The 11,864-nt window shown below is 38.3% G+C and overlaps 1 protein-coding gene across 1 annotated transcript in view; it reads left to right on the forward strand.

The window, feature by feature from the left end:
• DPP4 (dipeptidyl-peptidase 4) overlaps positions 1-11,864 on the forward strand; it is a 38,590-nt gene that overhangs the window by 2,494 nt on the left and 24,232 nt on the right. The window contains exons 3-10 of the mRNA XM_010078790.1: positions 4,576-4,674; positions 5,244-5,338; positions 5,458-5,532; positions 7,459-7,511; positions 7,612-7,684; positions 8,851-8,971; positions 9,400-9,560; positions 11,432-11,535. Of these exons, the coding sequence (XP_010077092.1) occupies positions 4,576-4,674; positions 5,244-5,338; positions 5,458-5,532; positions 7,459-7,511; positions 7,612-7,684; positions 8,851-8,971; positions 9,400-9,560; positions 11,432-11,535 (781 nt within the window). The remainder of the gene's footprint in view (positions 1-4,575; positions 4,675-5,243; positions 5,339-5,457; positions 5,533-7,458; positions 7,512-7,611; positions 7,685-8,850; positions 8,972-9,399; positions 9,561-11,431; positions 11,536-11,864) is intronic.

Here is an 11,864-nt window from a genome sequence, read left to right on the forward strand (position 1 = left end):
GACTCAAGAGGTGTGGTTGCACATCTTCCTCAGAGCCATGTTAACGTATAACTGAAAAGCAAAGGCAATAAAAGTCTCCAAATAGCTCTCAGCATTTTTTTTCTTTTGGCAATGGTCATATCTAAAGTCTTCCCCGTTTATCCTATCTGCATTCTGTCCTGAATAAGCAAATTTGTGGCTGGGTGGTGTGGAGGAGGATCTATTGCCAATGCCCTGCTTGCAACTGAACAGTATGTTTAGAATACAGAGAGGCTTCTGGCTGAGATACAAGCCTCATATTTGAAAACCTGTGCCACAAGGTGAATGGATCTGGCTGCTGCAATTGTCACAGTTTTCTTGGGAATAAGGGGTCCTGTATTATTCCAGTTTCTGAAAGGCATTAGGTTTAAGGGTGTTTAGGGAGAAAGCTAGAGAATCTGTAAGGGAATGTAAATCTGTGGATGAGAAATTGATCTCTGAAGTAGAACCTCTTTGAATCTAGATTTAAAAATTAAGGTTTAGATAAGAATCTTGACTCTGTGTGGGTTTTTTAGAGAACCCTTATCTAAACGGTGAGCAGTCGTTAATTCCAGTAACCTAGCTTCAAAGGACTTTAATAAAAATCATGGTGAAATTCTCTCCAAAGCTGTATGGGAGATACAGCAGGTTAATTATTTTGTTCTGAGTATGCTGTAGACTTGTCTGACCAAACAGTCTTTTGGCTTGAATCCAACTGCTCTAACTGTTCTCTTTTCCCCATGTATTCATGCACCTTGCTCTGCATTACAGGATCCTTGTAGTCTTCATGCTGTGTGTGGATATATTACTTTTCTAGCTAGTGAAGGCAAAGACAGAGAATGGAAATGTTTTCCTGCTGTATGTCCTTGACTTCTGTAACTGTCATTTACCTTCGTTATCTGCCTTAATTCAAATGTTGAGTAATGTAATATTTTAAAAAAAACAGTAGCAGTGGATTGCTGTCTGTAGAACACTTCTGCTATTTTTGTTTCCTTGCTTTGCATGAGATGGAGCAAATTTGCTCCAATTTTTTACTTTCTTTGCGGGAAATCCATTTCTGTGCTCTAATTGTCACATATCTCAGACAGTAACTGAGGGCTTGAGTGTAGGGGGGAAGGTTTTTGAGTGCTTTTTTATACACGTTGGAAGAGAAACAAGGAAGAAGGAAGGTTTGGAAAAAATAGCCTGAAGTGTCACTTACTTTTCTGACTAACTAACTGAATCAGTCAGGTTTCCCTTCTTGCATCTCTCACGCTGCTCCTAAATTACATACTTAGATTGCAGATCATTCTCGCTCTTGTTCTCCTGTTACTTAAAAATGACGATACTCATTCAATTTTTCTGATTTTTATCATTTCTCTGTCCCTTTCTTTCTCATTATTTCTCATTATTTTCTTTCTAATGATTGCTGAGCATCATGCTTGTACTCATCTTACCCTTGTGCTTCTTCCAGTCTCTCTTGGCAGTAGTGAACATGCAGTAAAGCTTCCGTTATTACTGGTTTTATAGTTTTCCATCTCTTCTAAGTTGGTTACATAATTTCTTGCTCTTTTTTATTACATATGGAAATTAGTAAAATGTGCCTTGACACTGGGGAATAAACAATACATATACCAAAAGTAATTTGTCAACAACTTCAGATTTGAGTGATGCATCATACCATAAACCTTACACAATAGTAAACTTCTTGTTTATTTCACACCTTACACCTACAGAAACCGACTCAGTTTTTCCCATGAGAAAGGGTGATACATTAAAAAAAAATCCAAAATTGAAACAAAACTGTTTATCAACTTCATGAGTACTACTTACATAAAAGGTTAAGAGCCTTCTTCCCAGAAGGACTTACTGAAGTTTTTACTGTTTTAACAGGGGTATTATGATGTAAATATTTCCAGCATATCGTTGTGACAGTGGAAATATGTAAGTGCTGCTGGGGGTGAGAACAGGGTAGAGGTGAAGAGCTAGTCATTTGTAACTTAGAAAAATAGGTGTGTATCTGGAATAGTCCAAAAAGAAAAATAGAAAGAAAATTCAGCCTTCGCAACGTCTGTGGGGAACCTAAGAGTGAAAGAAGCTGTTTTGCTAAAATATGAACATACATTGACCTGTATCCAATCTTCAAAGCCAATAAAATGCTCTTGAATGTCAACAACTACTTTATTTTCTCAAAATAAACCTGTTTGACACTTTTTTTTCAAATGGAATCTGAACAAGAAGAACCAAAATGAGGAATTCAATGTATGTTGCGTATCTTTGGTTGGTGGCATAATGTGGATAGGCCACTACCAATATATTTTTCCTTATCTCGCAAATTAAGAAAATACTTCAGCTAGAGCTTTTATGACTCTACCCCTACAGCTTGGCGTATGTTTTCATATTCAGTTACTATGTGGAAGGTGTTGACAGAAAATGAAATTTTAATTTTATACACAGCCAACAAATCTTAATAGTGGCCTGATTTTTAGTAATGAGACCTCAGCAAAATATGTATGTCACCAGGGGGAAAAACATTCATCAGTTTGGAAAAATCCCTAAACCTGTTCGTCAGCCACCTGTCTTAAATTGTTCCTCCTTTTCCAAGAGAGAATTTTGTTGCTTTCTGAAGCCCCTCTAATTGAAAATGACACTTACTCAATTAGGAAGGAGAGAAGTGATATTCCCAACTAGACAACTGTGCATGAATATCAAATGCACACTTGTTCATACTCCATCAAATTAAATATTCCGTTAATACAGAATAATTAACCTGAGATATTAATATTCTCATGGAAACTTCGTGAGCAAGAAATCTAGACTAGCAATTTTTTAGTACAGTCAAATTTCAGATGGAATTGAGCAAGCAATTTTTTTAATGTTTACTGAGCATCTTAGACTAAAATCGTTGTTTGTTATGGCTCAGGACTTTTATTGCAGCAATGGCTGTACAGTCTGTGCTGTATATATGCAATGTGTTTATTGTTTGGAAATAAGAGTAAAACTGTAATATCTAATATAAATATCTAATATCTTCCTGCAGTGTTCCAGATGACGTATGTATTTAACCTGCAGAAAGATAACCTGCAAAAATTACTGAGAGGTGTTTTTCTGTGTGTGTGTCCCGAAGGACTTTGCACTCTTTTTCTTCCTCAGCATAGTGTCTGTTTAAAAGTATTTGAAAGACTGAGAGTCTCAGAATTAATAGGGGCAGGTTATTATCTTGGTTGATCAGTTACTGTGGCTGTACTTGAATGTTTTTATCAATTGTTTTTATACAAGGTCTTTTGTACTGGTAGTAACAAAAAGTAATAATTTATCCAGTTGAAATAAAAATTGCTGGACTGTGTAGATTTGTATGAAGGTAGTTTTTAGGTTTCCGTTTAAAAAAAAAAAAAGGCAGGGCAGGAAGGAGGGAGAGAATTGCACACCTGAATTTAAAAATTCTAGTCTTTGTTTTCAGAGGAAAAAGATCACAAAGACTCACAAACCTATTATTATCATTATTATTATTATTACCTTTCAGACTTTGGAAAGAGTAGCTTGTGCACTGCAGCCAGTGAGAAATAAATATTTTTAACAGAAGTGTTGACTGCAGCGTTCTGGAGTTGGTGGCCAAACTCATTAGCTTAACTGAGTTCAAAGTTTCACTTAGTCTTTTCATAGTAACCAAGGTACTTGGCTTTAATTTTGCTGTCAAAATAGTAACGTTGCAGTAAACATTAAGATACCTTGGTAAAAAACACATCAAGAAAGGGATAAATATTTAACCAGTTATTTCATCATAAGCTTATCAGTAACCGTTTGTGATTTAATTATTTTTCTTTAATTGGACCTTCCCTGAAAATTTTACTGCTCTGCAGATTTTTTTACGTGAGACATTTCTGAAATTTGAGTTTAATGATAAGCGGATGATTCACAATTAAAGGGTTGGTGAACAAGAACAGCAGTATGAATATGTGATAAAGTACAGCAGCCGCGTGAATTTTAGGGTATCTTTCAAGGTCTGTACATCTACTTACATGGATGCCACATTTCATCCATCACACATGACATCCTTGCCAGTTCGTCACTCTCAAACGTGAGCGTGTATGTCTCTGCTTTGTGTGATCCACCCCACAACTGATGTCTGATGCAAATATTAGCGGTCAGGGCTCTGCAGTGAAGTTCCCAGGCTGAGCATAGCGGGAAAAGGCGCTGAGATCACTTCTTTTCAATTTTTTGAGGAGTGCAAGTATACATTTCCTGAGAAAAGAGGACCAGAGGTCTTCTGTTTATTTTTGTCACTATCAAAAAGGTATTTTCATTTACTCAAAAGATAACAACTCTTGCGTACCTTGAAGTAAAATAGCAGCAGTGAGAAGGCATCTGTAATTTTTACATGTTGAGTGATCTCACCGATACTCTTTTATTTTATGTTTGCTGAATTTATCTTGCAATAAAGCTTTAGTGCCTTCTCACTGCTAGTACTTCAGAGCTGGTTAGCTAAAGCACATCAATAACCAGCAACAAAAAACCACTTATTTTAGTAGTCAGGTTAAGAAGCTGGGGTGGAACAATTTGCAGCAACATCAAAATCTTTCTTCTGTCTCTTTCTTTCAGGAAATACCTCTGAGCCCGACTCACGAAGAACATATACTCTACATAATTACTTGAATGATGACTATAAGTATAGAACACATAATTTGCAGTGGATTTCAGGTAATTCATTTCTACATACAGCATGAATGTCAAGAAAATGTACTACCTGCAGGAAACACGTATCTTCATGCTGAGGTGACTACTGTATCCTAAAAAAAAATTCAAATTATTTAGTGGTGCCGTTACAGAAAGGTGCGTAGCTCAAAGAGTTGCGATTGGTTGGTTTTTTTCTGTTAGATACATGATTGCGTTCATGGCAAGCTATATTCTCCTACTGCTAAAAAAAAGCATGCTTACTTCTATGCTTTTTTGTAGAAGCACGTTACCTTCTGAAGTGTATCAGCATCCTGTGCATCAGGCTATCAGGGAACAGGAGGATACAGGCGCTTTCCTTTTGAATATGCCTGGTGCCCCAAGGGAAGGAGATGCCAGAAGGTGGAGGCTGTGAGCTCCAGGACTACATTTTGTGAATGTTTTTGTGCTTAAACATCCTTTCATCACAGAAGTGGGAAGCACAACATTGACCAGATCTTTTAATTTTATTTCCTGCTTAAAAACATAAGGGGAAAAGAGAAGTAGTGGATGAGCATTTTACTTATGGTTTATTAGGAGCTCTCTTGTTCTTCTAGGAAATCAGTATCTTCACAAAACAGCTAATGGGAACATCCTGCGTTTCAATGCTGACACCGGGACATCCTCAGTAATCTTGGCAAACACAACATTAGTACGTTGACTTATATACAATATATGCAGACCTTGGGAAAGGTATTGAATTTAATATTTTGTTCTGCACATTTCTTTGGAATTGGTGCTTAATGTGTTCCTTTTGCCATTTGTTGACAGGATAAATACAAGGCAACCACAGTTATATTGTCTCCTGACCAAAAGTTTGCTCTTCTGCAGTACAGCTATACAAAGGTACATGTGCACTTTACTTCTCTGAGGATGAAACTGGGAAACAAAGGTTTGGGAACAACTGAGAGGCTGAGAGAACATGAGGGAAGTGCAGGAGGATGGATGAATGAGGTGCATGTCTGCAGGGGAACAGTGAAGCTGAGCAGGCAGGAGGAGGAGAAGAGAGACTGCTGTTGTCTGTGAGGTCAGCAGAAGAGATGAGACTACCTGAGAAAATAATCTGGATAAAAAGTGGATGGAGAGATATCACAGGGAGAGGGAGGCTGGAGGGTTCATCTGGGAAGATAAGCTAGAAGAGTAGACAGGAACGACTGTCCAAGGAGTTGTGTGAGTGGTGAGAAGTAAGGAGTAGATAGACCTGTATATGTACGCTTGTAAATATATGCCATGTGTATGTATTGTTGTTATGTAGTGGTGTTAGGACATAAGAATTTAAAACTGAAGTGAATGTAATGTGCTTACAAGAGAAGGCTGGCCTCTTGTGCTTGGAGTGGACTTAGATGACTGTTCCCTGCTGTCAGCAAGCACATGAAAAACCTCCAGCATAATGCTGCATCCTGACTCAGTGCTGAACCATGCAACAAATCTGCATTTATGTCAGGTGTCATGAAAACCTGGCTCTGTGTGCCACTTAAGGACAGTTAGAGAAACCTAATCGAGGCGATAATTTGCCCTACAGTTTGTGTACTGACAAGACAGTAGCTTTGTTCCTTTTTTTTCCTAGAGAGCTGCCTGCTTTGTAAAAAGCTCAGTGCTTGTGCAGTGTACAAATACTTGAGCACTGTCTCACTGAGTTGTCTGCGTGTTCTGGCTTTGCAGTCCAAGAGTGCCTCTCACGCTATGCCATCCACAATCCATGCACTCAGTCATCCCTTTTTTTTCAATTTTAGCTTCCTTGCTAGGTACTACTAAGCCACTTACCTCTTGTCTTTCTGAATTGTTCAGAATTGTTTGACTTTTCACTGCATCATTAGTGGCCACAAAATGTGTTATATTTTTCCAGCCACTCTAGATATCCCCTCTAGTCATGATTTATTGCTCTATAGTATTTTATTTGTTGCAGTCATTAATTAATTTTAGCTGAAGCAAGATCTTTTAACATTTATGTAATAGTCTGATTTAAAGTTATGTTATTATTAATCTTTATTGCAAGAAAACTAACAAAATGAATCATGAGGATGTAGACACTTCTTATGTAATAGCCATCTGCTTGTGTAGTACTAAGTTATTGTTTTATATCTTCATACAAATCTTCAAGAACCATCATAGAAGGTAGCATTATTGTAACGTGTCACCACTGTGGGCTAAATCAAACCTCTTCAGCCCAACATAGTGAACAAATTTAAATGTGTCTGCATTATCATCATCATCATCTTTCTCTCTGTAAGTGCCCACAGAATGGTACAGATTTCAAAAGACAGGTTTCTGAGAGAAAGGGTTTATTTCTGTGACAATATGAATGGGAATAGGTCACCCTGGAACTGGAGGGACTGCTACAGAAATACTGCTGGAACTCATGAGGACTGCCTAACAGTAAGATGCCAAGTTAAATAATACAGCATGGAAAATGAGACAGAGACAGCAAGTACGCCAGTAAGGCAGGAGGAGGACGATTAACTGTGCATAGCTACCATAGTCTGCCATGTAGCTAGAGGGATTTCTGAAAATCTGCAGCATCTCTGGCCTCTGTATCTCTGTTCTTAATCAGTTAGTGGCCTCTGTCAGAGTATTTAAGTGATGACCCCAGAGGGGTGGCAATTCTTTAGTCTTTTCTTAAACCTTGCAGAGATTTGTTACCCTTGTGTGTTAATTGTGTTCTCTCTGTCTTAAGCAAAAGAGTGAGGGGGATTTCAGAGGTAATTCAAACTGCAAGAGATGTGAATCTCCTGGTGAAATTTATTTTCTTAATATGAAAATCATTTTTTGCAGTTGTGGAGGCATTCCTATACAGCTTCATATCACATCTATGATTTCGATAGCAGGTCAGTAACTTTTGCACATGAGATTAGTTTTAACTTTATTTTGCAATGAAATGGCATTTCACTGATTTCTCTTAGCTGCATTTTGCTTTTGTTTTTCCAGTTCTATCTTAGATGATGGATTACTGCCTAATGATACCCAGTATATATCCTGGTCACCTGTTGGTCACAAACTGGTTAGTAAATATAAGTAAAACTTAGATAAACAGTTGTTTTTGTATGTATGACATGGAAGCTGACATTGTGTGTACCCTTGAGGTTTTGGGACTTTCCTACTTAAAGTAGCCAAACTAGTTTCAAGTTGACTACTGTTGCTGGAAAGACTCCAAAATCTCTCTGTGTGTTTTGTTTTGTTCTTTAATGAAAACGCATTTGTGAAAGTAGAAGTGGCCCCAGTAGTCATGAAATGCACAAATGCACAGGAACTTCATGTTTTTACAGTGGCAGACAGTAGCTCATCCGTTTCAAAGGCAGCAGAATTATGATTGTCTGCTTACTCATCACTGTGATTTTTGTTTCCTAATTACACCACAATCAATTAAGTTTTATTTGATGGATGCATGTAACAGGGATAAGAGGATCAAAATCTCTCATGTGCTCTTTCCCACTGTCCTTTTCTTCCCCCTGTCCTCCCCAGTCCATGGTAATGACGACAGCCACTGTGTGTGCAAGGCTTGTGCATTCCCTATGGTGAGCATTGGATCTGACTGTGAGCTGTCACAGGAGAATGTGGTGTTTGTTTATTCTTGTTGCTTGTAGTACAGCCATTATAAAACCCAGCCACAGAAGCAAAGGATGTCAAAAAGAACTTTCTGCATCCCAGAGCAAACTCTGTAATAAAACTGTGTTGTTCAGTTTTTGGAGAGGAAAAATGGGGGTGATTAGAGAGGCAGGCAGGTACAGAAACTAGAGGAACTCTGAGCACTACTGAGGAAATGGACCATCTTTGCAGATCTGTTAGCAATGCTCAGACCCCCGTCAATGTTTTACCAAAGTACATGTAGTTTTCTTTGAAAGACAAATTGGTGAAAAATAACTCCTAATGAAGGAAAATAAGCTTGTATCTCAGCAGAAAATGAATAGCAAGGTTTTCAAAACTTAATGCAGTAATTATGTCATTTATCATAGTTGATGGGTTTTTGCATCTGGGACTGGTTAGGTTGCTACATGTGATTTGTATCGGTAATTCAAGTTTGTGAAGTATCAATGAAGTTTGGTGAAATGTGACTTTCAAAGACAGGTTTTGTCATCTGATGTAAAAGCAAATTTCCCAGTAGATGAGGCAAAGGAAGGAAGGAAGATTTTCTCTGATAGTAATTGTAGTCACAATGATGTCTTGCAGGCATATGTTTGGAATAATAATGTTTATATAAAAGCTTCACCAACAGCAGCACCTGTGCAAATCACTAACAATGGAGAAGAAAATAAAATTTTCAATGGAATACCGGATTGGGTTTATGAAGGTAACTATGTCAAGCATATTTTACTTTGCGTTATGATGTAAAAACTTTGGCTTGCTCTTATTATTTTATTATAACTGTTATATTATTTCTTAACATGGACAAGTTCAAAATAATCTAAGTCTGTATTTTAAAAGAAGCATGCATCCTTACCTGGGCTTAATACCTGGCTAGTGTGAGGATCTAAGAATGGAAATGAGTTCGCCTAACTTGCAGCACGTCACTGGAAATCACAGTGTGTGGATTACCTTCATATGATAGATTATAAGCATTGATCTAATGTCTTATTTCAGAACCCCAACAAACAGTCTACCCTTTGGTATCTGAACTTCAATTAAAAAAAAATCCAATTAAAAACTAATGAGAACAGTACCTAGGATAGAAGAGCCAACTTATCAATTATAACTTAAACGCATTTGCGTCTCTTTCAGAGGAAATGTTTGGCACCCATTCTGCTCTGTGGTGGTCTCCAAATGGCAATTTTATGGCATATGCAGCATTTAATGATACAGAAGTTCCTGTTATAGAGTATTCCTTTTATTCTGAGGACACCTTGCAGTATCCAAAGACCATTAGAATCCCATATCCCAAGGTCTGTGTTATTTATTAAACATGGTTGTTCTGCAGTTTCATTAAGAGAGTAGTCTCATCTAATCAGTTTCTGCTAATGAAAATATTGTCTGTCTCTCCTCAACAGCTTGCTGTGATTACTGTTTCTGAAGTCAACAGCATCTGGCAATGTTAAAGTATTTTATTATCTCCAAGGGAAAGCAAAAAGAAAAAAAGTATGATTTAAGGTTTTGTTGTTTCACCAGAAAATCTTGAGGTAGCAAGTAGATGTTGAGATAAAAAAGCTTTTATGGAATTGAAGTTGGTATAAGGCACTTGGCAGATGTACATTGTGTTAGGGTTGTGCATGGTACTGGTAATGGAATCTTCTTCAACTGATGTAGCATTTTTATTTGTTGGATGCTTCCTGTATTGGGGTGAAGGGGAGGAATCAGTTTTAGCTGTGAGAGTGAAGCCTCTATTGCATGCAGCTCCTTCTCCCCTTTCTACTCCACATGACTGTGTACCCCCTGCTCGTAGCACAGTTGGCACTGGACTGAATGGTGTGAGGGTCAGAGTTCAGTATGCTGAAAGAAGGTTCTCTCAGATACTCCGCATGTGGAGGGTTTCATGTTTAATGCAAGATTTACCTGTGTCAAATTATTTGACATTACATGGGATTTTGGTTTAGCAGAGCGATGCAGCAATGCGCTTAAGACACAATACAAGTACTAGTTACACTTAGAGTACAACAGTTGCACTGTTATGCTGAATCACAATACAGAAGTGGTTGTCATTGCCGGTCTCCATAATATGCTCACCGCCACAGTGCTGGGCATTGCCACTGCCAGGAAGGAGTATATGGGTTGAAACCATCTCAAGCTCATCACTTTCTGCAGTTCTTGGGTTTTTTTTTTGGCTTGGTTTTTATACTCTGTGTTGGGATGAGGCACCGATACATATCCCTCACACTGGTGTGGCCAGCGCAGGAAGATATTTTCACTCTCTTGATGGGCAGAACAGCTGATGCAGCTGTTTATCTGGTGTAACAGCTGCCCTCTGGTCCTCTTTGCTCCAAGCTCAGTTTTCTCTGCAGCAGCTGTGGTCAGTCACTCTGTACCCTTCCCAAAGCTTTAGGAGCACACGGCCTTTGCCTGTCCCCTTGGAGCCTCCCCCCAAAGCGTCGTTGATGCTCACGGCGAGCCCTGGCACTTGCTGGGAGCTGCAGGTGCTGTGCCCTGAGCGTGGCACCTGGGACGAGACTTAGGTGTGGAATTAACTGCCAATTTAAATTGCACCTTTTATTCCAAACCCCTTTTGTTTGGAATATTGCTGACTTCTGGAGGTGTGTCAGCTACAGCTCCCTAACCATTATAATGAGGGCTTGGCCAGTTATATTCTAGAGAAGATGCCCTTACTGACACAGTTATATTGCTGCCTGTAGCACTACATTAAAAGCAGTGTAGTACGTGCTGCAGTCACAGCTTTGATTGTGGTATAGGCGGCTTTCATATGGTCACTTAATGTAAGTTATCAGTTCCCACGAAGAAGCACTTTTCTGTCTGTGAGCGATGGATTTGATTCACTGTGAGGTACTGTGTGTGGCCTGTGGGACGAGATATGGACAAACACTGCTTTGAGTACAGCAAACCCTATGTAGTTACAAATGTTTCTAAATGTAGTAGTCTTTCTTATCTAGAAACACATAACTCACACTTTCATATAAAAAAATACAAAGGATAATTTATGTATCGATCTCAAGTACTGCATTTAGGAACTTGTCTTTTCACATGTTTGAAGTTGGCTGGTTCTACCTGACTGTCTGTAGTAATTTCTTTGTCTAGAATTTCAAACAGTTATTTCACCAAGAATATTCTCTTTTCTCAAATGTACAATGAAAAATTTTCTTTTTAGGCAGGAGCTAAAAATCCAACTGTGCAATTCTTTATTGTGGATACCAGATCGCTTCCTGCTTTCCACTCTGCTGAAATGTCTCCACCTGCAGAAATAAAATCAGGGTAAGAAATTTTGGTTCAATGTTTTGTTTTGGTGGGAGAGGAGGAGCTTTTATGTGTGACCACCCTACTATACTCAGTGTATATGTCAAGTTTTTCCCAGTCACTCAGCTCTGGTAGCAACAAGATTTACCAGAGAAAATCTGCACAGAGATTATCCTCCTAGTGATTATATATAGATGGCATATTCCATGTATGTTATATTCAGAATGTGACAAGTTCTTGGCTCATCACATTCAGTGGAGTCTAACTATGGTGAAGTCATTTCACAGTACAACTTTAATATAAGCAAGTTTTGGTGTAATCAAATTATAATACATGTATTCCAATTC

This window comes from Pterocles gutturalis, unplaced genomic scaffold (assembly GCF_000699245.1).
Source record: "Pterocles gutturalis isolate BGI_N339 unplaced genomic scaffold, ASM69924v1 scaffold17853, whole genome shotgun sequence".
NCBI classification, from domain to species: Eukaryota; Metazoa; Chordata; class Aves; order Pterocliformes; family Pteroclidae; genus Pterocles; species Pterocles gutturalis.